General features: G+C 44.7%; 1 protein-coding gene across 17 annotated transcripts in view; it reads left to right on the forward strand.

Annotated features, from left to right (window-relative positions):
* Window positions 1-27,682, forward strand: part of LOC104668570 (F-actin-monooxygenase MICAL2) — a 245,519-nt gene that overhangs the window by 40,456 nt on the left and 177,381 nt on the right. For all 17 annotated transcript variants that reach the window (XM_030917640.1, XM_030917656.1, XM_030917641.1 and 14 more), the window contains one exon: window positions 10,308-10,648. In XM_030917640.1, coding sequence (XP_030773500.1) covers window positions 10,385-10,648 — 264 coding nt within the window. In that variant the 5' untranslated portion in view covers window positions 10,308-10,384. The remainder of the gene's footprint in view (window positions 1-10,307; window positions 10,649-27,682) is intronic.

Consider the following 27,682-nt stretch of genomic DNA (forward strand, 5'->3'; position numbering starts at 1 on the left):
AGCCTGGCCAACATGGTGAAACCCCGTCTCTACTAAAAATACAAAAATAAAATTAGCCGGGCCTGGTGGGAGGCACCTGTAATCCCAGCTACTTGGGAGGCTGAGGCAGGAGAATCGCTTGAACCCAAGAGGTGGAGGTTGCAGGGAGCCAAGATCGCACCACTGCACTCCAACCTGGGTGACAGAGCGAGACTCTGCCTCAAAAAAAAAAAAAAAAAAAAAAAAAAAAAAAAAAAAAAAAAAAGGAATAAAAAGAATCAAAGGTCTAGACCAGAGACTACATCCCTGATGTGGTGTGCAAGACAGTAGTGCTTGTGTGCCTGTGGCCCCATCTGCTTTATGTGGGAGCAATATGGGTATGCTTATTTAGGGTGCCACCCACTCTGTATAGGAATTGTTGGAACACAGGATCTGAGTGTTCTTCCTGGGTAGGGCGATGTATGCTAGGCCCTGAGAGCTAAGATCAGGGAGCTGGTGCCCAACCTTCCCTGGGGTACTGAAGGATATCTCACAGGTGCCGAGTGGTGGGGGAGGAGTGTACCTGTGGTGAGTCTGGGGAAGACAGAATAGGAGATAAAAATGGGGAACTTGGCAAGGCTGAGCTTTGGTGGCCTTCCTGAGGTCAAATGAGATTTGGAAAGAATGAGAGAAGCCTAGATGACTTTTAAAAAAAGATAAAAAATATTTCATTGAACCAATAAAAAACAGCAAATATCTTTCATTGACCTAATGATTTGTTTATTGTATTTTAACTCAAAAGGATTTCAGAAAGTTAGCAAGATTTTTAATTAGACCACAGATTCTATTCCCTGGCCTTGGGCAGCTCCCACTTATAGGAGGTGGTGATGGTGGTAGTGGTGGTAGGGGTTTTTTTGGTTTGCATTTTATTATTGTTTTTGTGGTAAAATTTACATAACATAAAATTTATCATTTGAACCTTTTGTTTGTTTGTTTTGAAGCAGGCTCTTTTTCTAGTCACGCAGGCTGGAGTGCAGTGGCATGATCATGGCTTACAGCAGCCTTGACCTCCTGGGCCCAAGCAATCCTCCCACCTCAGCTCCCCAAGTACCACAAGTGGGACCACAGACGCACCCCACAACACCCGGCTAATTTTTGTTTTTTGTAGAGACAGAGTCTCACTGTGTTGCCCAGGCTGGTCTTGAACTCCTGGACTCACGCGATCCTTCCACCTTTGCCTCCCAAAGAGCAGGAATTATAGGCATGAACCACTATGCCTGGCCCATTTGAACTATTTTTAGGTGTAAGATTTAATGGTATTAAGTACATTCATGTTGCTATGCAACCACCACTACTGTCCTTCCACAGAATAAACTGAAAGTTGGCACTTCTTTTTTATTTTTTTGAGATGGAATCTCACTCTGTCACCCAGGCTGGAGTGCAGTGGCGCAATCTTGGCTGACTGCAACCTCCACCTCCCAGGTTTAAGCGATTCTCTTGCCTCAGCCTCCTCAGTAGCTGGAATTACACGCACGTGCCACCACACCTGGCTAATTTTTGTATTTTTGGTGGAGACGGGTTTCACCATGTCGGTCAGGTGGTCTCAAACTCGTGACCTCGAGTCTGTACCTATTTTATAATAACTCTCCATTCCCCACTTCCCCCAGGCCCTAGTAACCACCATTCTACTTTCTGTCTCTATGAATTTGCTTATTGTGGGCACCCCTCACTGTTAGTTTTGAGATAGGCTGGCCTCCTAGAAATTGGGATTCGCAGTTCACAGTTTTCCTGGGCACCCAATGTGGGATCAAGATGATTCAGGTCACATGCAGAAGCATCTGCAAAGTTTTTGGTGGTAAGATGAACTCTGCGTGTGGGGTAAGATGTATGTTATTTTGTCAACCAGGTACACAGGTTTCCTTCTTGGGGACTTCACCAGCAGAGGATCCTGCAGGCACAGCTGAGATTTGAGTCGGAGGCAATGCCTTCCCCATTCTGTTCTGGTATGTGGGTGGGAGAGCATGGGCTCTGGAAGACACCTGCTGCACTGGACGCAAGGGCCCTGTAGTCCCTCGAGTGAAGTGGCTAGAAGGAACACAGCCTTGGGGGACTTGGCCCTGACCTGTCAACATTTAAGCTAATTCCTTAAATTAGCACAATGTCAGTGTTTCATTCAGGATGACCCTTTCTGTTTTGGAGAAAGATCACATTGCTAGTGCTGTATAGTCACGAAGGGCCCAGGCCCTGAGTTCCACCCAGCCCTGAGCACTTGTTAGGCCTGGAGAAGATAAGATACAGGAGGCCCACCTCCTGTTGTTAAGATGGCCAGTCAGGGAGAGAAGACTCCTGGCCTTGGAATGTGTATGTAAGAGGGGTTGTAAAAGTCATGCATGTTCCTGGTAGAAACTTTGGGAAATACAGAAAAGTATAGAGTAAAAGTATACTAACAGCTGTCTGAAATGCGATCCTACACACACATCACCACTGTTCACATCTGGCTTATTTCTCTTCTCCTATAGACACTGGACATTATTTTATGGAGTTGAAATTATATTGACTTCCTGGATCCATATCCTGCTCTTTTCACTCTGCATTATGGCATAAGCATTTTCCTATGGATTAAATGGTTTTTATAAATATTATTTTTAAAGGGCTGCCTGATACTTGTTTGGTTGTACCATGACTTATAAGACCATGCCTTATTTGATACTTGTAGATTCTCCAAGCCCAGAATAACTTGAGAGACAATAGAAGTTAACTGATTTAATTTACACAGCAGCTTCAGAAAAGGAAGACCATACTATTTCTGTATATATGGCTCATATGGACTTGGGCTAAGAGCATGAATTTCAAAGTGAAATGGCCTGGGCTCATTTCACAGCATCCCCACTAGCTACCTGCATGATATGGAGGCATTTTTTCACCTCTGTAAAGCTGTCTTCTATCAAACAAGGGTGGTGAAATGAGACAGGGTGGTAAAGGCCTGGTACGCTGTGAGTGCCAGCTGTCAGTGTCCCTCCGTGGGCAGTGCAAGGGGTGGGCTGGGCTTGAACCCAGGTCTCCTCATGCCTAGGCCAGAGTTCTTTCCACCTCAAAGGCTTTCCCTGTTTTAGAAGGTCCTTGAAGAGAGACTTAGTGGTACAGATGAAGATATGGAGTGCTGGCTAGAAATCCTTGTGGAAAATTTTAGATATATATGTATATGATATATTTGCACACACACCACACATACGTGTACATTTACATACACACATATACATACACATACATGTACACACACTACACATACACATGTACATGCACACATGTGAATACACATACATGTGTGCACACATACCCATATATACACAAACACATGTATACACACATGCACACATATACACATACGTGTACACATATACACTCCTGCGAACATGTACACATGTACACATACACACATATATACATACGTGTACATTTACACACACACATATACATACACATACATGTACACACACTGCACATACACATGTACATGCACACATGTGAATACACATACATGTGTGCACACACACCCATATATACACAAACACATGTATACACACATGCACACGTATACACATACGTGTACACGTGTACACTCCTGCGAACATGCACACATGTACACATGTACACATACACATATATACACATTCATACATATATACACACACATATATACATACACATATGCATACATATATACATACATGAAATAATCACACATAGCAAACATAGTTGCATTACAGAAAAGGAAGATAGGCAAGTTCTGCAATTATTTCTCTCTCTTTTTAAGACCTTTGCTTTTTACAGAATAAAAATGAAAAAAGAAAGAAAAAAGTCATACCTCCCCCACGTCCACATAGACGTGTTGCGAGGATTCCTTAGGTTAACACTGGTGAGAGTGCCTGGCTGGTACTGGGCCCTGATGACATTGGCTTCCTTCTGCCATTCCAAGCACTGTGACTGGTCAGCATACAGGTGTTTCTTGATGCCAGGAGGGGAGGCCTGGAGGGTGGGCACTGCCTCATTGGGACTTCCCAGGGCCTGGTACTGTTGAGTGGCTATAAGAAGCAATGGATGAGGTGAGGAAGGGGGAAATGTATGAGGCCCCTTCAAGCTAGACCAGTGGAGTCCACTAACCATTGAAAACAAGTGGGGAAGAGGGCTGAGGCCAGAAGGGCAAGAGCCAAAGAACTTGGGTTCTCAGCGAAGGAGCAGGCATAGAAGGCCAGGGCCTGCAGTGGACCTGGGATCTCTCCCCAGCACTCCCACCCTGGGGCTAAGTGGCAAAAGAGGGAAGGTTTGGGCCCTTGCTACCTCCTGGAAACTTGGTTGAGCTTCATGGTGAGTCTCTTGGGTGCTCTTTCATTGGCCTTTCCTAGTAGGGGTTTCAGACAGCATGTATAAGAGGACTCTCCATGTGTGCCTTCAGTGCGCATGGAAAGGGGCTTGGCTTCCTGGAGGTGATCTCAAGGCAACACTCAGGAGTAGTAGAGAAAGCTTTGGAGAAGTGGAACTTATCTCTCTGGGGAATGACTAAGAAGAATTATCTCACTGAGGCTGTCTTCCAGAGGAGGCAAGGGTGGAGCAGGCAGCCCCAGGAGGCAGTACACACTCCTCTATTTGTGGAAGTGACCGAGTCAAGGATGGGGGACACCTGGATGGAAGGAGATTACCAGGAAGACAAGGTAGCCCTCTCAGTCCCTTCCCAACCCTGAAAGTGCTCCTTTTGGTCAAATTGGGTGCCTAGTGCCCCGGTAGGTGGAAAGCCAGCCCTTCCTGGGTCAAATGGGAAGATAGGGTCTGTCAGCCCCACCTGGGAGTCAGGTGTTCCTGCCCATGGTGGGCTCTGTGGGGATGCACCAGGTGTGGAAGGCATCTCCCACTGCTGAGCCCCTGGCTGGCTCCTGCCACATCTCAGGTGTTGGATTCAGATGGCCATAACTGAGGGTCTTCTGTGTGCGAGAGTTAAAACTGGAGCTTTTTGTTTCCTGAGCACCCTGTGAGTGTGGGGTGAACACCCCACTTCATTGTCAAGAAACTTGGGCCTTGCTCCAGAGCTCCTTAGTGATATAGAGCTTGGAGAGGGAAAGTTTGAACAGGGCTGCTTGGCAGTATATATGGCAAGAGGGTTTTGTGTTTAGATTGCATTGACCTTGAAACAGATTTTGTCTGTGAGCCTCAAGGGTGGGTTGAAGAATGAGCTTTTCTCCTGGGCCAAACTGCTGCTTTGTGGGAAGGTTCTGCCTAGTGTCCACCCCCATCTCTCCTTAAGTTTGTATAAATTCCATCATTTATCGAAAGCCTGGTTGCACTGTCTGATATGCCATTTGGGAGAAGAGGCTCAGGGAAGGCAGGAAGCGTGGGAGTCCTAACTTTGAGGCACCCGCAGACCGGGATGGGGAGGCCCCTCCTCTCATTTGGAGAGGTGCTCAGGGACTCTACATAAACCTTGAGCTTGACTCTCAGATTTAGTGGGGTTAGCCCATTACCAATGTTGTTGCCTGCAATCTGAGGCCCTAAATTTTAATTTTTAGCAGCTAGAGGCAGGGAAAGGAAATGGCTTTGTAACTCATGAAGTCACATAGGCAGGGGAGCAGAAGAACCACAAATAAGAGACTCCACTTGGCAAAAACCAAATTGCTTCAAGGCTATTCTTGGAAACTTAAAGCATCACTTCTTGTTTCTTCCCAGAAAATACAGAAACCCTTATATTTCTGTCTAGTTGGTTTTATTTCTGTTGCACATCAAACCTCAAAAAGACAACAGCTGGGTGGTGGTTAACAAGGAAAACTTTAATAAGAGCTAGTTATCTAGGGTCCTCTGATTTAAAAAAAATTCCTGACTACCTTCTTTTGGGGTGAGGGGAAGGATAGCCACCAAAGGTTTTGCACCCCAGTTCTCTGGAAGAAAGACCTGAAGCTCAGACTCACTGAGTCCTTCTAAGTGCTAGGTCAGCCCTTCCCAGTTCATTCCCAACACTATCCTGAATTCTGTATGTTTTCAGTTCATTACCAAAACTACTTTCTATGAGGTTCCCTAGTTATACACGGGAAACTAAAACCCAAAAGATAAATGATTTGTCCGAGTCTACACAGAGAGGAAGTGAGTTTGAACTCAGATCTTCTAAATGGAAGGCCTTTGTCCTCTAGTTTTAAAGTATACAGGTTGACTATACCTAAACTGAAATCTGGAATGCTCCAAAATTTGAAGCTTTTTGAGTGCTGACATGACGCTCTAAGGAAGTGTTCATTGGAGTCTTCTGGATTTTGGATTTTTGGGATTTGGGATGTTCAATCAAGTGAGTATGATGGACATATTTGAAAAACAAAGAAAGAAAATAGAAATCCAAAACTCTTCTGGTCCCAAGCATTTTAGATAAGGGATACTCAACCTATATATAACTCCTTGACCCAGAAAGCTAGTCTCAGTAGTCTTGAATGATGTTTTTTTTTGCCTTTCCTTTTGATATGATGATGTTTGGGCTGTTTGAAGAATCATAATGAGTATTGGTTATTGCATATGTGATCTCACTGATTCCTTAGAGCTCTATGAAGTGAGAACAGGTGGTCCTCTATATCCATTGGTCGCACATCACAGATACAACCAATTGTGGATTGAAAATATTCAGGAAAAAAAAAAAAAAAAACAGATGGTTCATCTGTACTGAATACGTACAGACTTTTTTCTTGTCATTATTTCCTAAACAATGCAAGGCAATTATTTACATAGAACTTCTATTAGGTATTACAAGTAATCTAGAGATGATTTAAAGTATAAGAGAGAATGTGTGTAAGTTATATGCAAACATGACATCATTTTATATAAGGGACTTGAGCATCTATGGATTTTGGTATCTGCATGGGATCCTGAAACCAGTCTCCCATGGATACTGAGGGAAGCCTGTGTTATCCCTATTTCACACATGAGAAAACTGAGGCCAAGATGGATGAGACAACCTGCCTAGGGTCACACAACTAGCAAGTGCTTGAGAGCAGATTCACACTCAGGCTGCCCTGACTCGAAATATTCTGATGTTAATCCCATGAGGAAAGCTACCCGCCATGGGTGTTGAGAGTCATTTTTAAGGTCTATGACCTAACTTGCAAAGCCAGTTGTAAAGAGTGAGACGGGTGTTTAGATCCAGGGTGGCAAGTCTGAGCCTGGTACGGGCTGCTGGGCTACACATCCAAGCTGCGCTTATCTTCTCCTGTCGAACCATCATCTCCCTCCACCTCCCCTTCTCTCACTCTAGATAAGGACTGGTTCCTGGAGTTCCCACGCCTATCTAGCCCTCAGCACCAGCACCACCTTTAGCTCTTTTTCCACTGGAACCCGAAGACGAAGTTGTTCATTCTTCTTCTGGAGGAGGAGGGGTGGCCATTGGGGTGCAGAGGAGACAGCTTCTTCCAGTTTGTAAATTATTGTTTGACTTGATGCCTCTAAACTGTTCATAATTTTAGACAAGGAGGAGTTGGCAACTTGGAGAACTGATTTACAAAACTATTTTCTAAACTGGTACATTTCCCCAGGTACAAATCTGCCTCCTGTGGGGGATGCAGCATGCATTACCACATCTACTGAGTGCCTCCCGGGACCCGGCTCTGCCATCATCCACATTTCTTGCCTTTCACAGCTACCCTGCAAGGATGAGATTATAATTTGTCTGTTACGGTAGGGAAACCGAGAATCAGAAGTGGCTTATGTGAGGCAATAGCTCTGAAGCCTTACAGTTTTCTCTGTACCGCTTGCCTGTCCTCAGAAAAGACTGTAGTGTAGCAGGCAAGTTCAAATAGCCTTGTGTTTGTTGGCCAGCCACTGCAGCCTTTGTTCAATGCTGGGCACAGAAGTGGTTCCAAAGATAGATAAAGACTGAGAATGTGAATACGCTCTGCAAAGCAAATGAGTCCCGCCTTCTGTTTATGCTCTCTGGGTGGCAAGCATTGCACATGGGGAAAGTGGAGACACAGTAGGAGGCAGTGTTTATGTGAGTCATGTCCAAGTGAGCAGAGTGGACGCTCACAGAGCCCAGAGAGCATCTGTGAAGGAATCCATGCTCGTCGCGCCAGGCAGGGCACAGAGCCCGCTTTCTCAGTCTACTGAAGTTGTTGAGTGTCGTAGACCGAGGTCACTGGGTAAGGCCTCATGGAGGAACCAGCCTGGGTAGGGCAGGGAAGCTGGCTAGGCCTGAGCAGGGAATGAGTGCTAGTCTCCCTTCAGCCAAGCTCAGTGCCAGGCACCTCAGCAGCTCTCCGGGAAAGAGGGAAGGGAGTGTAGGGCCCTAGGATCCCCTCACCCCCAAGTCTGGGCATCCAGTGTCTGAGACCTTGCCTGCCCCACAGGCTCCTCCTGGCAGGTGGTGCCCAGTGGGCTCCTATGCTCCTTTGCATGTGCTGTTCTTCCCCCTTCTCTTCCAGCTCCTCTTCTCATTGCTGCCTGGACAGCCCCTTAGCTGCCTCTTCGCCTCCAGCCTCCTCCTCCAGTCTGCTGCTGCCCTCTCATCTTCCCAAAGACTTGTCTCTTCCTGCTGCTCTGTCTCCTGCGCCTCACCACCCACTGGAGAGGCCAGGCCCCCTCCTTGGCCTGGAGGGGACATCTGCCACCATGTGCGCTGGATATCCCCACCACATGTCCTCACAAATCCTGAACCTTGAACATGCTGTCATTCTACCACTCTCCTGTTCTTTCCACACTCACATCCCTGTGTGGGTATTTCCATGGCCTGGAATGTCCACTGCCCAGTCTTCTAGTAAAATAAATTTTACTAGACTTTAGACAAGGAGGAGTTGGCAACTTGGAGAACTGATTTACAAAACTATTTTCTAAACTGGTACATTTCCCCAGGTACAAAGCTGCCTCCTGTGGGGGATGCAGCGTGCATTACCACATCTACTGAGTGCCTCCCGGGACCCTTTTGACACTTCCCTTTTGCGGCCCCTCTGGACTCCTCAAGGCTCTGTTGGACACCGCCTGCTCTGGGTTTCTATGCCCTTGGTTCATATTCCACAAGCACTTGCCTGTGGTCTTGTAATCCATCTTCCCCTGTGGGCAGGGCCTGAGCCTACATATTCCCAGCCCTTTGAGTGGTGCCCAACTCTTGCTAACGCACCAAAAATTGTTGCCGAGTGAATAAGTAAGAGATTAAGGAGGAAGATAAACACCATTCTCTGCTTTTGGTATCATAAAACCTTCCCACTATTCGAACTTGTCCACGATAAACACTGCCCCTCTGGGGAGCGCAGAGCTGCCGTGAGGCCTGTGCTCTGTGTGTTGCTGACCTCCCCTTGCAGGCCTCTTTGGTGGAGTTCGGTCTGCTGTGTCCTCTTGCTCAGAGACCCCTCCAGCCCTCCTGACAGCTGGGTCAGCCCCAGCTTCTCCACATTTGTCTCCTTGCGCCAGCTTTGGATTCTGGAAAAACAGCTAGTGCTTTGGAAAATCAGCACTACTTTATTTTTGTTCCTTTGAAACTTAAGTGACTTTTCTAAGAAAAGTCTGAGGTTAGAATGGTGCAGAAAGGACCATGGCCAAAGCCCAGGCAAGCTATTTTTGGGATGTGAATGAGCACCCATCGCATTTTTCCCTTCCATCAGCCGAAGCACTTGTTCCAAATAGTTCACAGCCTGGACTTACAAAGCACAGGCCCCGTTTGCACAGGCGGAGGAGGTCCACGTGTCTCTGTCTGTCTGTGAGTCTGACTGAGGTAGATGGTGTGCTTCCAGCGATACCAGGAGCAGAAATTTTGAGAAGATACTGTCATGTGTGTAGTGGAAAGCCCTGCCCTCTGGTAACTAAGGAAGAAAGACTTTAAAGCTGGGTGTCTAAGGAGAGGTGGGCAGTCATGAAATCTAGAGAGATGTTCTTTGGAGTTTTTTCTGTCTGTTCATTAGCGAATTGTGGCTGGGTTATATTCACATCAGCCAACCAACTTGCAGCACCAAGAATGATAGACTTTCAATGGCGCTATATCTAGGGTACTTTTCTGGGAGTTTTTCCCTTTTCCTAGTAACTGTTTGCAGAACCACTTGACTCAGAGCAAGACTGACCAGGTACTATTGTCATTAGCCAGGGCATCGCCTTGTGCAGTGTGTGGTACTTTTCAGCCAGCGAGAGGAGTAGAGTATGGGGAGAGATTACCTGCAATGCCACATTGACAGGCCAAAAGGCACAATTCTATATCTTTTATAAATGTTTATGTTTAGTATTGAACACTAAATAGTATGATTAATATTTGAATGTCTTAAAGAAATTGTATTTTTACTTCTCAGCACCCATCCCCCACCCTACCCTCATTGTCCAAAGCTGACCTCTGCCTCCTCCTACTGTTGCAGGTGTGACGTTTCTCCAGATACTTCATGCTGTTCGCCTGTGTCCTTGCCACACCACTGCCACACACGACTCCTGAACCATGGGGGAAAACGAGGATGAGAAGCAGGCCCAGGCGGGGCAGGTTTTTGAGAACTTTGTCCAGGCATCCACGTGCAAAGGTACCCTCCAGGCCTTCAACATCCTTACACGACACCTGGACCTAGACCCTCTGGACCACAGAAATTTTTATTCCAAGCTCAAGTCCAAGGTGACCACCTGGAAAGCCAAAGCCTTGTGGTACAAATTGGATAAGCGTGGTTCCCACAAGGAGTATAAGCGAGGGAAGTCGTGCACGAACACCAAGGTAAGGATAAACTCTCCTAGTCTTACCTTTGCAGGGCATGTGGGTTGACATTTAGGAGGTTAGGAAGCTGTTGCCATTTGGCACTCTAAGGTTCTTGGGTGTGGGTGTGATGTTGCATTGTTTTCCTCTGGTAAAGGTTTCCTTTGTCTCGAAGCATCAGCTTTTCCTGGCTGGGAGGTTCCCTCCACTCGTGCTGTCTCCAAGGGAGGGAAGCCAGAGGCAAAGTTGAGGGAGAGAAGCCAATGCTTGATATTACCCCCACTTCTATTATTCCTGCTGCCACTACTACTACTTCTGGTAGCTGCTATTTATTGAGCAGCTTCTAGGTACAAGGTACTTTATGGCCATGATTTCCATGAACAGCTCCAGTAGTCCTTCAGGCCATTTTAGAGATGGGGAAATTGAGAAGTCAGTTGTGCCCAAGGTCACACAACTAGAGGGCAATCTTGGTCCATCTGATTCTAGGGCCTAAGTCCTAAATCTCAGGGAGAGGCATAGTTAGAGAGTTGTGTTTCCCTGGGTGTGGACATTTTAGAAAGATCCCCTGGTTTTGAATTAATTGGCTAAGAAATAGGTCTGGGTCCTTACTGCCTCTTCCTCCCTGTCTCTTTCTCTTCTACCTGATACCCCTGCATTCTCCAGCTGCCCACTCCCTTCCTCAGGATGCATTTCTGTACCTAGGGCCGCACTCATAGTTAAGCCTACACTAACCGATTGCATCCCCCATCATTTGGCCATAGACAGCATCGGCAAACATAGGCTCACTATCACAACCTTTCTCTGACATTTGTGAAATGCCCACCACCAGATGGGCAGCTGAGAGTGCAGGCTTCTCAGCTGACTTCCCTGGTGGCCGTTGGGGGCTATCAGCCCTGAGCACTGGTTCAGGCTGTGTGTTTAGGTTAAAATCGAATGTGCTGTATTTAGACCTCACAGGAGGTAGCTCAGCTAGAACCCTAGGAATTCCAGTTGGTGCCAATCCCAGGACAAGAGGATTGAACTCTCCATGGCAATCGGGACTGTTGTGTTTTTGTTTTGGTGATGAGAAGCTGTTGAGTCCACCATGGGATATGCTGCTTTCCACTGCCCCAGGGGAGACAGCTGCCAAGCTCCTGTGAGCCTGGGGCACACTGACACTGCGGGACATAGGAAGAGCATTCCATCAGGTTGAAACAGACCAGTCGCCTCAGTCCAGAGCAGGCTAGCCATCCAGGCAGTACCTGCCCATAATCTGCCATGCTCCAGCTAGGCAAAAGAGATGGGGGAGGTAGGGAAAAGGAAGGGGGAGGAGAAGGTGAGACCAGTGTCCTGGGTGCTACTCCTGCCCAGTGCCTCCCTTCCTCGTTGTTGTGGTTTCATAGTTCAGAGTTCACTGGGTGGCTCTTCAGATTTAAAGGAGGGGAAGCTTTTAGCTTCCAAAGTGTCACCCCTCTTAGTAATTGTATATGGTGGCTTCTGTTTTTTAAAAGTTCCATAAAAGTCAGGTGGCCCAGTTGCACTATGTTCTCTCACAGAGGGTTTTCCGAGCTCTGGTTTTATTAGGGAATGCTATTGCCCCATATACCCAACATGCTGTGGCTGCTGAGGGACCCTCTTGGTGATGTGAAGACAGATTGTCACAGGGAGTCAGTGAGTACAGCGATGGAATGGAGGGCTGACCACCAAGAGGAGACCCTTCTTCCAAAATGTACTAGCTGGTTACCTAGCCAGTGTGGCCAGCCTCTATTTTACAAGCTTTGGTAGCTTGAAATAGAACAGTCATCACATCTTGTGGTTGGCAGGTCACCACTGGCTTCTGAGATACAAAGGGAAAGAAAGCACCTTTTGTTAGGGATGCTGGGTAAGGTGCCTCTTGCCCAGGATTTTTTATGCCTTGTGAGGAGGAACAAGGACATTTTTCACATGTGAGATAACCCATCTCATAAAAACCGCCTGAATGCTGAGGAGTGGAAGATACATTTGAGAATGCATTGTAAGTGTGAACTCTGACTGTGTTAGGCTACTTGAGCTGTGCTTTTCAGAAACCCCGCTCAAAATTACCATAAAGAATGGGGAAATCATTGACTCATATTAACAGGAAGGTCCAGACACTTTAAGTCGGGGCCTTAACTTGGATGCTTGGATGCTTTGCTCTCTATTGGCTCCATGCTTCCCTCCTACAAACACATTTTTCTCCGTGTTTGAAGCCTCTCCTGTACATCTTTATAGCTCCATTCCAAAAGGCTGGAATCTGTCTCTTCCAGGTCAATATTGAAAAAAAAAAAAAAAACCATTGAGAAGGATTCTGATTGGCCCACCTCCGGATTTATTATGGCCAAAACCAGGGGAACTGGTTACTGTGATTGGCAGCCCTTTCAGGCATCACATGATCGACATGAGGGAAGAGCGGGTCCCCAAGGATGTGGCAGTGTGAGACAGATAAATAACAGGTGTCCTGGACTGGGCGTGGTGGCTCATGCCTGTAATCCCAACACTTTGGGAGGCCAAGGCAGGTGGATCACTTGAGGTCACGAGTTCGAGATCAGCCTGGCCAACATGGTGAAACCCCATCTCTACTAAAAATACAAAGGTGTGGTGGCGGGTGCCTGTAGTCCCAGCTACTCAGGAAGCTGAGACAGGAGACTCACTTGAACCCAAAAGGCAGAGGTTGCAGTGAGCTGAGATCACACCACTGCACTCCAGCCTGGGTGACAGAGCGAGACTCCATCTCAAAAAAAAAAAAAAAAAAAAAAAAAAAGAAAGAAAGAAAGAAAGGAAAGAAAGAAGAAAGGAAAAAAATCACACAAAAAATGGGTGTCCTCTACAGTGACTATTGATTTGTATTCTGGCCATGATATAGGCTCCTTGCATATCACATTCATGTGTGGGTGTTTAATGGCCAGCTCCATGAGGCCGGTGCTTATACTCCTTGTTGTGAGTCAAAACACAGAACAGGGGTCCTCACCTCTTCCAACATGAACAGACACTGTCTTGCTCACATACCATGTTCAGGCATCCTTTGGTGTCATGGTTTATGCTGAGCATTAGTCAAGGAAGAAATGCTGGCATTTGCATACATGTGGCTGATCATCAATGCTAAGCCAGATGACACAGTTTTGTCAGGTACCAGGCATAAAGCCAAGCTCCCGGTTAGCCATAGGCAGAGCAGGAATAAATGTAATTCAGTCAGAACCCCGACCTTTGTGCTGATGTGGATGCGTCTCAGCACCACCTGGAGTGGGTCTGGGCTTAAGCATTTCACAAGCATTTATCAGCCCCTGCCATATGCTGAGCACCATGCTCCTGCCTCCATGCCACCAGTGAGTGTGTGTGTGTGTGTATGTGTACACATGTGCATGTCACAGCAGTGAGAGACTGGGGAAGAGGGAAGGGCTCTAGTGGAGGTGCCAGGGGACAAGGAGAGTGGCCTGAAAGTTCTCTAGAGCAATGGCTCAGGTGCCAGTTACAAAATCTCACTTGGGATTATTGTTTATTGTTGATTATTATTTATGAGGGTTTTATTGGCACTGAATATTAATAATTCTTTCCCTCAGCATGACTATGTTTGGATAAGAATGAGGGTGAGCTGAGGATCAAGCCAAATGAACTCTTTCAGGATTGATACTGACTTGTGTATTAGGGTACCACCGGACTCAAATGTCACACCCAACTGAGTAGTGTTCCTGAGGAAAACAACCCAGAAGAACCTGCAATATGTAATTTGGTGTGGGAAATGCTATAATCACAAAATTTTGGACTCTGGTTATTTTTATATATAAATCTTTAATGCTAGAAGGAACTTAAGCAGGTGTTATGTGCAAGCTCTGCATTTAACAGGCCACAAACCAGGGTCCAGAAAGCTGAAGATAGTGGCATTACTGGGATTTGAGCTCTATTTACTGGTTTACCCTTATATTCTTTTATTTGCTCATTAGCAGGTGTTTCCAGTGCCATACACCTTACCAGGCATTTGACAGACAGGATAGTTTGGAAGATGAATAAGATGTGGTTCTTACTTGAGCTTTCTGTAAAGACACATAGGTAATTATTTCTGTATTTACTTATTAATCATTCATCAGGTGGCTATTGAGCAACTACTATGTGCCAGGCATTTGTCTAGGTATCTAATAGCTCTGTGGCCTTGGTCAAGTTACTTAATATCTCTGGTCCTTAGTAGCATTCTCTGTAAAATGAGGATAATAAGAGTAGCTACTTCATGGAGTTACCATGAGGGTTAAATAAGGTAACCTTTGTAAAGTGTAGAAGGCTGTGTAGCATTGTGATAAGTGATCAGTAAACATTTAGCCCTTATTATCATTAATATCTTAAGAGCTAAGAGAGAGGTCTGTACGTTGGTCTGCAGGAGTATAGAAAAGCAAATGACTGATTATGACGGGGGTAGTCTGAGAATGCTTCCTGGAAGAGGAGGTTTGATGTGGGACTTGGCAAATGAGTAGGAGTTTGCCGTGTAGAACTGAGGAAACAGCTAGAGGGAGTGCATATATTCTAGGGAGAGTGTGTTGCTCTGTAATGGGAAAGGAGGCGTGTATGGGGTTTGGGGGAAGGGTGAAAGCCGGAGAGCACAGAGTGGATGGATGGTAGGAAAGGCTGGAGAAAAACACCTCCTGGTCCAGGCTGTGAACAGAAGGTCTGGTATTCAAACAGAGGACCTGGGAATCTGTTAACAGTGAGCCTCTGATTCCCAGTCCTGTCCAGGGTTCTTTCCACCACTCCTCACAGGATTGCTCAGTAGTCACAGGTACCATTACAGACCAGAGGGTATTTGTACATTGTTGCCATAAAAACTCGCAGGGAATGACTCATGGACTCTTGTCACCAGCAGGAATCGGGCCAGCGTATGTAATGAAAACTCTTGTGTTATCTTTTTGGAAGAATGTGACTGTATTTTATGAGTATCCAACAGGGTCACCACACACCTTTTGCTCCTGGGCCCCTCCCCTGTGTGTAGCCCAGGCCCCGGTTTGTGCTCGAGGGTCAGACGGTCCTATGGTCCCCAGCTTCCTCCACAGATCATGCAGGGAGGCAGCGGAGCAGGGTGCGAGGGTGTTAGGGGTAGAAGCGGTGACACCGGGAGCAAAGACGGCTACCCCTTGGCCTGGATAAACCTGTCTGACATTCCCAACCTCTGAAGTCATCCGTCATGGCTTCCCTGGCTCAGACACTTCAAGGGCCACTTTGCCTGATACTGGCAGTTCCAGTCATAACCGATAAAGCAGAAGATGGTCTCTGGGGTGTGAAACTGTGCAAGTTGAAGAAAAAGCTTAGATGAACTCTGGATTTATCTGCTTACCTGACAGTAGACTGCCGGCCCTGCAACATTGAACACATTTCTGAGCCTGGATTGCCAGTCAGGTTGTACCAATGTCTGCATTTGTTACCACAGCTGCACATGGAGTGTGTGGGGTTTGCATGAGTGTGTGCGTTGGGCATTGTATGTGAGCTTGAGGAAATCCAATTCACAGCAATGTTGTATGGAGAAGAAAAAAACTTTCCTTTTTAGCTGTCTTCATAGGAAGTGGTTAATCCGGGTTTACTGAGTTCACTTTGTAAATATATTTCTAATAAAGAATTTTTTGTCTTTTTATGAAAAAACTAGGCCAGGTGGGATGGTTCACGCCTGTAACCCCAGCACTTTGGGAGGCTAAGATAGGAGGAATGCTCAAGGCCAGGAGTTCGAAACCAAATTGGGCGACATAGTGAGACCTGGTCTCTACAGCAAATACACACACACCCCCTTTGCACACATACACCACACACGCATACACTTAGTCACACACACACATACACACCACACACACATATATACACAAATACACACATATACATCACACACATACATACACACACGCCACACACCATACACATACATACCACACACACATACACACATATATACAAATTCACACATGTATATACAAATACACACATACACACACATACTACACACACCACAAACCATACACACATACACACATACCCCACACACACCATACATACATACACACACCACACACATACATACACATGCACTTATACACACATATACATACATACATACCACACACCCACCACACACACAACACCACACACACACTATACACATATCTATTTATTTATATATACACATATATATTTATTTAAATATAAACGTATATTTCTGCCCCCATACTTATCTATATATTTCCATATATATTTCTTTATATATATTTTTTCTTTATAAGAAAAAGAAAAGGTTTCTTTGAAAAAAAATGCCTGCTCATGATAAAAAATAACTCAAGTAGGATAAGAAAATATAGGGTGAGACCGAGCAAGTGGGATGAACACAGTGAGACCATGTCTCTAGAAAACGATGTATTTTCATTAGCTGAGTGTGGTGCGCCCCACCATGCTGTGGTCCCAGCTATGTGGGAGGCTGAGGTGGGAGGATCGCTTTAACCCAGGAGGTCAAGGCGGCAGTGAGCTATGATTGCACCACAGCACTCTAGCCTGGGCAACAGAGCAAGATCCTGTCTCAAAAAAAAAAAAAAAAAGAGAGAGAGGGAGAGAAAAAAAAAGACAAGACAAGACAGAGTGGATTTGAGCCTAAGCCAAGCTAATTAAAAAAAAAAAAAAAAAAAAAAAAGGAAAGAAAATTTAGTGTGGAAGAAGTTTCCTTTCTCCATTCCCCCAGTTTTCCTTCCTAGAGGCAAGTACTCTCCCATTTCTTGTGTGACCTTCCTGAAAATCTCTGCATGTTTGTGGATGTGTGATATGGATACATGCACTGCCCCCTGTATTTTCTTAATGGGAAAAAGATCTACAAACATTTTTTCTACACTTGTTCTGAACTTTTTTCACTGAAAAATGTATCTTCGAGATTGCTTTTTCTCAGTAGGTGTGGATCTAACTCTTTTATTCATGGCCTTTAATGGTTTCCCATTTTATGGCTAGAGCACAATAGCACCATTTCTTTTTTCTGTTTTTCTTTTGAGATGGAATCTTGCTCTGTTGCTCAGGCTGGATGGAGTACAGTGGCGTGATCTCGGCTCACTTCTACCTCCGCCTCTCAGGTTCAAGTGATTCTCGTGCCTCAGCCTCCCAAGTAGCTGGGATTACAGGTGTGCGCCACCATGCCTGGCTAATTTTTGTATTTTTAGTAGAAATGGAGTTTTACCATGTTGACCAGAATGGTCTCGAACTCCTGACCTCATGAACCACCAGCCTCGGCATCCCAAAGTGCGGAATTACAGGCATGAGCCACCACACCCAGTCTATAGCACAATTTCTTTAGCTTAGCTTATTTCCAGTCTATTGCCATTTTAAACAGTGCTGCAGTGCATTTCCTTAACCACACTTGTTTGTATACATGTAAAATTGTGAGACAAAGCGTATGTGTGCTACATTTAAAAATTATAGGCATTGTCAGATTCTCCTCCCTGGAGTGGATACTCCCACCAATAGTGCAAGGGAGCACCAGGAACAGTCCTTCTTTAAAAAGAGAAAGCACAGTAAGACGTTGCCTCCTTAGATTTCCTGGGCCATGCTGAGTGGGCACTGATAGAGTCCTCTGAGTCCTGCAGCCTGGACTAGGTGACCTTGAACAGGGCCACTGGGTGAAGAGCAGTCCAGCAGTGATGTGGCAGGGATTACTGCCATCCTTTTAACAACAACAGTTTTATTACCACCACCAAGCTTTACAGCTCGCAACATAGTTCCATATGCATCGTTTCATTAAGAGGTTAGGTTTGCAAGTCCCCATTTCTCACTCCTATAACCCCAGCACTTTGGGAGGCCGAGGTGGGCAGGTCCCTTGAGCCCAGGAATTTGAGACCAGCCTGGGCAGTATGGCAATACCCTGTCTATACAAAAAATACAAAAATTAGCCGGGCGTGATGGTGCGTGCCTATAGTCCCAACTACTGGGGAGTCTGAGTGGGGAGGCTGACTTGAGCCTGGGAGGTCAAGGCAGCAATGAGCTGTGATTGTGCCACTGCACTCCAGCCTGGGTGAAGAAGAAGACCCCATCTCAAAAAAAAAAAAAAAAGGAAAAAAAAAAGTTTGCTGTATCAGTAAAAGTGAATGTTTTTTAAGAGAAGAGAAGAACACATATAAGTGTATCAGATCGAATGCACTTATATTTCTCTTGAAAATTTCATCAAATAATGGGAGACTTTAGGGCCCTGGCCCACAGAGGATCTGTCCTGTTAGTGCTGAACAGGGGCCTGGCCTGGCTAACTTGTTCTCTTTATGATTCAGTTCAAGCAGACATCACCTCCTCCTGGGAGCCTTCCCTGACTATCTCCTCCCCACTGCCTCCTCTTATTCCATCCCCAGTCTGGGTTTGGTGCCCCAGTGGGCTCCTAGATTCTCTGGTCCTATTGCTATCTTGCTGATCAGTGCCCCACATTGATTGCTTTGTCTTTTTCCCACTCGATGGTGAGCTTTCTAAGGACAGGGAGCGTGCCTGGCTCATCCCCGGGTCTCAAGCCCCCAGCACAGGGCTTGGCACAGGGAAGATGCACATGGATGGAGGAGCGAACTCTATGGCTCAAAGGGCTTCTTTCTGGAGCTTTACTGTGTGAGCTCTGGTATTTCCAAGCTTTGATGCTGGGTTAGCAGAAATCAATACCAGACAATCCTTTCATTTCCTTATTTAAGCATCTGTCCAAGTTTGCATCTGAGCATTCCTTCCCTTCAGGGCGGGGATGGTGGCCACAGCCCTGTCTGGCCCTTGCCTAGCATCTGGCTGCCCGTGGAGCTTTCAAAAGAGACGGGAAGTTAGCCAATAGGCTTGTGAAGCTGGAAGACTGAGTCTCCCTTTACTTGGAGAAAAAAAGAAAACCCTCTTGCAGCTCCTGGCCCACCCAGGGTTGTACAAGGCCCTAGGGAGTCTCCGGCCGGGATTATCCAAATAAATGTGTATCTCTGGGCAGGGAAAAAGGAAACCATGAAGCAGTTTAACGCTCTCCTTCCCAGACTGAAAGGTAAACCCTGGCTTCCCTCTTCTTTGCTCTTTGGAGACTTTTGCTCTGCTTTGATTTTTTCCCACAATTAAAAATATCTTGGCAATCAGTGTATTCCTTGACCAGATAATTGTCCCACTTGGTGTGACTATATCTGTCTATCTCCTACTCAACAGGGTGGAGTACCAGGCTCAGTTCAGCCTCCTGCCACAGGGAAGGTCCTGGGCAGTTCAGTGAGCCTGATTCTCAGGTTGTTCTCCTGCGCTGAATTTGTAAGGTTGTGTTCAGCTGTGGGTAACTGAGATGTGACCAGAGGTGAAAACAAATAGGGGCTTATGTTTTTAAGGAGAAGTCAGGAGAGAGGTGGTGGCTGGAGGTTCAGTAGCTGTATTCTCTGATTCTCTAGGCCAGTGCTGCCCAGTAGAAATATAATGTAAACCCATATATAATGTTAAACTTCCTATTAGTCACATTTTAGAAATATAAAGAAGCATTGAAATTGTAATAATATATTTTATTTAACCTAATATATCCACACTATTTCAAAATGTAGTAAATATAAAAATGATTACTGAGATATTTTGCTTTTTGTATATTACATTTCTGAAATACTGTGTGTTTTACAGCTCATCTCAGTTAAGTCTAGCTACACATCAAGTGCTTACTAGCCACATGTGGCTAGTGGCTGTCAAATTGGACAGTGCAGCTTTTCCTCATGCTTGTTACCTTGTAGTCACAAGGTGGCAGCTGTAGCTCCAGCCATCACATTTGCTTTCAAAGCAGGAAGAAGGTAGAAGGGATTGCTGTAGTTACATACATCTCTTTATCATGCAGGCAAAAGTGTTCCTAGAAACTCTGCTAAAATGTAAGCTCCATGGGCACAGGAATTTTTGCCTATATGTTCTTGGCTGATTCCCAGCACCTAGGATAATGCCTGACACGTAACAGGTATTTGCCTCAGGTTAAGTTCTTCAAATGCAGACGCTTAGTAGGTGTTTGGAGTGCAGGATGTTCCTTAGCAGTCAACACCTGTGAAAGGAATGACAATGATTGAGCTGAGGAAGACGATTGAGCTGAGGAAGAAGTCAAATTGTGTACAAGAGAGCCAAATGTCTGCAGGTTCAAGCAATTAGGTCTCTTCCTACTTGGCCTTTCAGTAAGTGAGTTTTGCAAGAAACAAGGTGGGAGACAGCATGCTTCTTAGTTGATATTAGTGTTTTAGGACTTTCTCCTTAGTTCAGGTGAAAGCCTGGTTTTTGTCACATGGCCATGAAAGATTAGGCTCACAGACACCTTGAAGGGTGAGAAAAATGGACTTTATTGGGCGAAAAGGAAAAAAAAAAAAAAAAACAGCAAAGTGAGAGAGGCTTCTGTTAACGGGCCCCCCGTCTCACACATTGAATCCCACGTACCACCCGGAACAGGAGAGGCCAGGCTCCTCCCCCTGCTAATGGTGCAAACTTCCCGAGGCCCCACCGCATCCTCCCAGTGCACAGGCTGGTCAGAGGTTCTTTGGGGACCTCTTTATACTTGGCTGTCTCATTAGGATGGTCAGCCATAAGCTACCAGCTCTCCATGTAACATGTACTAACATATATCCTGATACAAATATTGAAATATATAACACATAGTTATAGAAATATATACTTAAGAGAAGTTGTAAATATAGTATATACATGTATTTTTATGTGTTATGTATAGAATTAGATTACATTAAAAAGTTACTCATTTCAAACTTCTATGCAGCTTCCTAGAAAGATAAACCTAGTCTATTATAATTTCAGAGGCTGCTCAGAGCCTTTGGCTATATGTGACAGATTTCACTGCAACCTGGTGTATTCTACACCTCCTGCTGTCTTGAGTCTTACAGTCTCAAGAGATGTAAATACAGGATAGTGAGCTATACCAAAGGCTGGTCTATGGGAAATCTGCAGTGGAAAGATTTTATTCTCAGGACCCTTTCTGCAGGGGACAGCTGTCAAAATCTGAGGAACATATAGGGGGAGATTCTTTTTAAGTTCAAATCTATAAGATTTAAGTCCAGAGGAAGTTTCATGTCCCCTTCCAGCCAAGGAGAACTTGCTGATGTTTACTTGCAGCTGCTTATGGATGCTCTCTAGCTTTAAGAAAATGAGCTCTTGCATTTACTCTTCCCCTTGGGCATTCCCAATGTGTCTTTTTAAATTGTGGTAAAATACGTATAACAAATTTGTCATCTCAACCATTTTTAAGTGTACAGTTAATTCAGGGCATTAATTACATTCTGGACGATGTACAACCATCACCGCTTCCTGTTTCCAAAATTTTTCCTCACTCCGAATAGAAACTCTGCAACCATTACGCAAAGACTCCCTCTGCCCTTCTTCCCTCGGCCCCTGGTACCCTCTCATCTTTTTGTTTGCGTAAATTTGTTCGTAGTATTTCTTGTGAGTGGAATCATATCATCTTTGTCTTCTTGTGTTTGGTTTATTTCACTTAGCATAATATTTTTGAGGTTTGTCCATATGGTAGCATGTGTCAGAATTTCATTCTTTTCTTTTTTAATCTTAATAATATATTTAACCGATATATCCAAATTATTATTATTTCAGCATGTAATCACTATGAAATTATTTAAAGCTATTTTGCATTTTTTGTACTAAGTTTTTGAAATCTGGTGTGTGTTTTACTCTTATAGAACATCTCAATTCAGATGCTAAATTTTAATCAGAAATACTTCATCTGTATTTAAATTTTATAAAACTTACAGTTGAAAAAGTAAATTTGCATGTCCAAGTTATTCCAGTCATACTTAAAACTTTTCCAGTACTGAATTGAGTTTGAGGTTTTTTTCAAGCAAAATGTGGTAAAATATACATAACATAAAATGTTAACCATTTTAAAATGTATAATTTGGTATCATGAAGCACATTTACATTGTGGTACACCCATTACTATCATTCATCTCCAAAAGGTTTTCCATCTTGCAAAAATGAAACTCTGTACTGACAATCAGTAACTCCCCACTCCTCGCCACCCCCGGTCCCCACCTACCACCATTCTCTTTCTGTCTCCAGAGTTTAACTATTAGGTACCTTGTTTAAGTGGAATTATACAGTATTTGTGACTGGCTTATTCACTTGGCCTGATGTCCTCGAGGTTCATCTATGGCATATGCCAGAATTTCCTTCTTTTTAGGACTGAATAATATCCTGTCCTGTGTATGTACCACATCTGTTTATCCATTCATCCAGCGAGGAACCCTTGGTTTTTTTTCTGCTTTTTGGCTAAGATGAATAATGCTGTGAGGATCACTGACGTGTATCAGTTTGAGTCTTTGTTTTCAATAATTTTAGGTATTTACTAGGAGTGGAATTGCTGAGTCATATGGTAATTCAACTTTTTGAGGAACCACCAAACTGTTTCCATTTACCCTTATATTTTATATTGCCATCCCTGAGTTAAATTTTTCATAATTATTAATTCATTCAAAAAATCATTTTCAGCCAGACATGGTGGCTCACTCCTGTAGTCCCAGCACTTTGGGAGGCCAAGGTGAGTAGATCGCTTTAGCTCAGGAGACTGAGACCAGACTGGACAACATGGCAAAATGCTATTTCTAAAAAAAAAAAAATACAAAAAATTAGTCTGGTGTGGTGGAATGCACCTGTAGTCCCAGCAACTTGGGAGGTTGAGATGGGAGGATCGCTTGAGCCTGGGAGGTAGAGGCTGTAGCAAGATGAGCTCACACGTCTGCATTTCAGCCTGGGCAATGGAGTAAGACTCTGCTTAAAAAAAAAAAAAAAAAAAAGAAAGAAAATCATTTTAAATATCTGCTACATGCCAGGCGCTAGGGACACAGCCACTATGGATATACATATCTATTTCTTCATGATCATGCCTTAATTCTTTTGGGTATACGGTATACCCAGAAGTGAAATGCTGGGTCAAATGGTAATTCCATTTTTACTTTTTTGAGGAACTGTCTTACTGTTTCAAGTAGTTGTATCATTTTATATTCCTACTAGCAATGTCCAAGGGTTGAATTTTCTCCACATATTCACCATACTTATTTTTTGGTTTTAGGGTAGACATCCTAATGGGTGTCAGGTGGCATCTCATTGTGGTTTTGATTGGGATTTCCCTAATGATTAATGATGTTGAGCATCTTTTCATGTGCTTATTGTCCACTCATAAGTCTTCTTTAGAGAAATGTTTATTCCAGTCCTTTGCCCATTTTTGAATCAGGTTTTGTGTTTTGTTTTTGTTGACTTTTAAGAGTTCTCTATATATTCTGGATAGTAACTCTTGGTCAGATAAGAGATTTGGAAATATTTTCTCCCATTCTATGGGTTATCCTTCTATTGCGCTGATAGTGTTCTTTGGTTCACTAAAGTCTTAAATTTTGATGAAGTCAAATTTGTCTATTTTTCCATTTGTTGCCTGTGGCTTTGGTGTCATATCCAAGAAATCCTGACCAAATTACTGTCATGAAGCTTTTGCCCTACGTTTTCTTCTAGGAGTTTTAGTTTCAGCTCTTACAATTAGGTCTTTCATCCATTTTGATTAATTTTTGTATATGGTATGAGGTACAGGTATGGCACAACTTTTCTGATTAATTTTTAAGAGTCTTATGCTTTATTTTTCTTTTCTGTGGTACATATTTGGTGTCTGAGTTTGTCTCCAATTCCTTTTGTTTCTGTGAGGCCTGCTTTCTCAGGAAATCTCAGCTATACTTGCCTGTCACCCTCATGAAGATGAATCTCCACATTTCTACTTCTGGCCTGTACCTCTCTCTTGAGCCCCATGATCCCATTGAAGTAATCTGATATTGTGAAATATCAGATTTGGTTTTCTCCCCTTGGAATCTCCAGGGTGATAAGAGTGTCCTTTGCATGCTGATGAGATGCTTGGTGGCTGGCAGCCCATAGGCAGTTTCAGGATGAAGATTGCTGCCTGAAAGGCCTAGCCAGTTTCCAGGGAGGACAGAAGGGCTGAAGGATAACTCGCTCATCAATGGCCAGTGATTTCATCAACTGTGCCTACATGATGAAGCTGCCATAAAACCCCAAAAGGACTGGGTTCAGGGATCTTCTGCTAGCTGAACACGCGGCAGTGACCAGAGGGTGGTGTGTTCAGGGACGGCATGGAAGCTGCTGACAAAAAACAAAAAACAAAAAAAACCCAACTTTTGTAAAATGTTTGAAGAGGTTTATTCTGAACTAAATAAGAGTGACCATGGCCCATGACACAGCAGGTCCTGAGAACATGTGCCCAAAGTAGTTGGGTTATAGCTTGGTTTTATACATTTTGGAGAGACAGAAATGACAGGCAAAGACATGAATCAATACGTGTAAGGTATGGGGGTGCAGGCATGGGGGCTTCCAGGTTATAGGTGGATTCAAAGATTTTCTGATTGGCAATCGGTTGAAAGTTAAGCTTTGCCTGAAGAGTTAAAGTTGGCATAAAGAAATATATGAGTTAAGATAAAAGGGGTTATGGAAGCTAAGGTTCATGTTACCTAAATGAAGCCTCCGAGTAGTAGGAGACTAGATGGTCTCCTTAAGAAAAACTAGATGGTAAATGTCTCATATCAGACTTCATTGTCATTATTATTACTATTGTTTTTTGAGACAATGTCTCGCTCTGTTGCCCAGGCTAGAGTGCAGTGGCATGATCATAGCTCACTGCAACCTCTGCCTCCAGGGCTCAAGCAATTCTACTGCCTCAGCCTCCCAAGTAGCTGGGACTCCAGGCCCATCTCCTTTCTTCCTCCCACATGCAATCACACCTTCCTTTGCAGTTCTCTTCATGCTTGTCCCCTGCTCTTCACCCCCACTGCCCCACGTTTGTTCAGGGACTGACTAATTTCTTACTCAAGTGATCACACCTGCCAGCTTCTAACCTCTCTTGGCCTTTCCTCCCCTCCAGTCCAGTACTGGCCCCTGCAGAGTCACTCTTCGCAAGCACAGCTCAGATTGTGACTGTCCAGATTCAAAACTCCCGGTGCCTGTGGATTAAAGTTCCAGCTCTAACCTGGCCCAATGCCCTGTCTGATCAGCCCAGCTCCTGCCTCACCAACCTGTTTCCCACAACTCCCTTCTCACAGGTTGCCTTCTGGGCAGGCTCCTCCCCTAGTTCTCAGCCTCTCCTCTACCTGCCTCTGCCCAGCACTGTAGGCACTTTCTGTGTTCAGTCTGCTGAAATCCTGTCCTTGGAGATCCTCCACCTTTGCAGCTCCAGCAGCCTCCACCTCCTCCCACCTCTCTCCTTCTCCCCAGCAGCCCAGCTGAGAGCCGCACCTAGGAGTTTTCCACTGCCCAGAACTGTCCCACCTAAACTCCCACTGGAAATACTCCTCTCTAACCATGACTTGGAGCTGCTGCTTTTCTTACCGTCTCATTCTCATGAGACCTGCTGCAAATTCACATTCCCATCCTTAGCCAGTGCTTCCCTGTCCTCCTGATCCACCTGCCTCCCAAGGGCTTCATTCTTTTGCCTATCTTAGAGCCCACATTGTGCCTTTGCAATCATGTTCAGCAGCTTCTCAGTGTGCTCCTGACTTCAGGCTGCCCCCCGCCCCCCAAAGAGACTCTGGTGTCTCTAATTCTGTGTCATGCTCTCGAGGGCTGCCTGGCACTGTTAGAGAGAGCTGCAGAGCCCAGCTGATTGGTGTTGTTACCAAGTTATGATAACTTAATGCTGAGCCTCTCAGTGCTGCTGGGACAGCCTTTTCAGAAAATCTAGCCAGTTTCCTGTCTGTATCAATTCCCATAGCAGCTGTTGCCATCCTTTACTTCCTTCTCTGTCTCTTCAGCCCCTTCCCTTTAAGCAGCCATCTGACTTCTTATGAAAATCAATATCATCAGCTCTGTTTCTTCTTCTGTTCTCCACCAAATTTCTGGGGAAAGTAATTGTGTACTCCTTGCTCCCATATCTTCACCTTCCCCTTATCCCCTAACACACTGAAACCAAGGTTCATTCTCCTGTGCTAGTAGAAATGCTTTTTTCAGGGCCACTAGAGGCCTTGGAGTTAGCAAAGATCATGACTTTGTCTACTTGGTCTCTTTCAGACATTGTCCGTGGTGGGTTGCCATCTTCTTGAAGGTCTCTTCTCCTTGAAGAGACACCTTGAGGGAGGGGAGAATGAGGGTTATGCTCCTTTGCAAGGAATTGTAAATCTGAGTTTTAAGAGGTCCAGACTCTTGCAGTGTTTTCATTTTTTTTTTTTTTTTTTTTTTTTTTGGCAGGAAGGTTTCCCATGAAGGGTATACCACTGGTCTTTATTCTGGTGCTGCTGCACGCAGTCACAGGTGTGAGTGACACTGATTTATGATCTCTTGTGCTGAAGGAACCTCCTGTATTTTTGCCTCCCACATTGATTCTGAAGCTCCTGATCATACCAAATGATTTGTCCCTTGTTAGGGTTTAATAACATCTCAATGGTATAAAGTTTTTCTGTTTACAGAGGAATTTTGCATCGAGTATCTCATTTGATTCCCACAATAACTCTCTGGGGTAATAAGGGCTGGGATTATTATCCCCACTTTACAGATGAGGAAACTGAGGCTTCATTGGGTTAAGGGACTTGCCTAGAATTTCATGGGGATAAACGGAAGAATGTGACAGTGTTCAAAACCAACAGTCCTAGACTTTAGTATCTACTCATTCAACCTTTGAGGACTTTAATAGAGAAAATGATTCTGGGAAAGATATGAGATATATCGTATTTTTCAAGTACACTATTTCCTCAACAGTTAATCTTGGGTGATAAGGATACAGAGAGGGCTCAGATATTATTCTTGCCTTTATTTTCCTTTTCTTTTTTCTTTTGAGATGGGAGTTTTGCTCTTTTGCTCAGGCTGGAGTGAAATGGCGCAATCTCAGCTCACTGGAATCTCCGCCCCTCCCCGGGTTCAAGCGATTCTCCTGCCTCAGCCTCCCAAATAGCTGGGATTATAGGTGCCTGCCACCATGCCCAGATAATTTTTCTATTGTTAGTAGAGACAGGGTTTTGCTAATGTTGGCTAGTCTGGTCTCAAACTCCTGACCTCAGGTGGTCCACCCGCTGTGGCCTCCCAAAGTGCTAGGATTACAGGTGTGAGCCACTGTGC

This window comes from Rhinopithecus roxellana, chromosome 15 (assembly GCF_007565055.1).
Source record: "Rhinopithecus roxellana isolate Shanxi Qingling chromosome 15, ASM756505v1, whole genome shotgun sequence".
NCBI lineage: Eukaryota > Metazoa > Chordata > Mammalia > Primates > Cercopithecidae > Rhinopithecus > Rhinopithecus roxellana.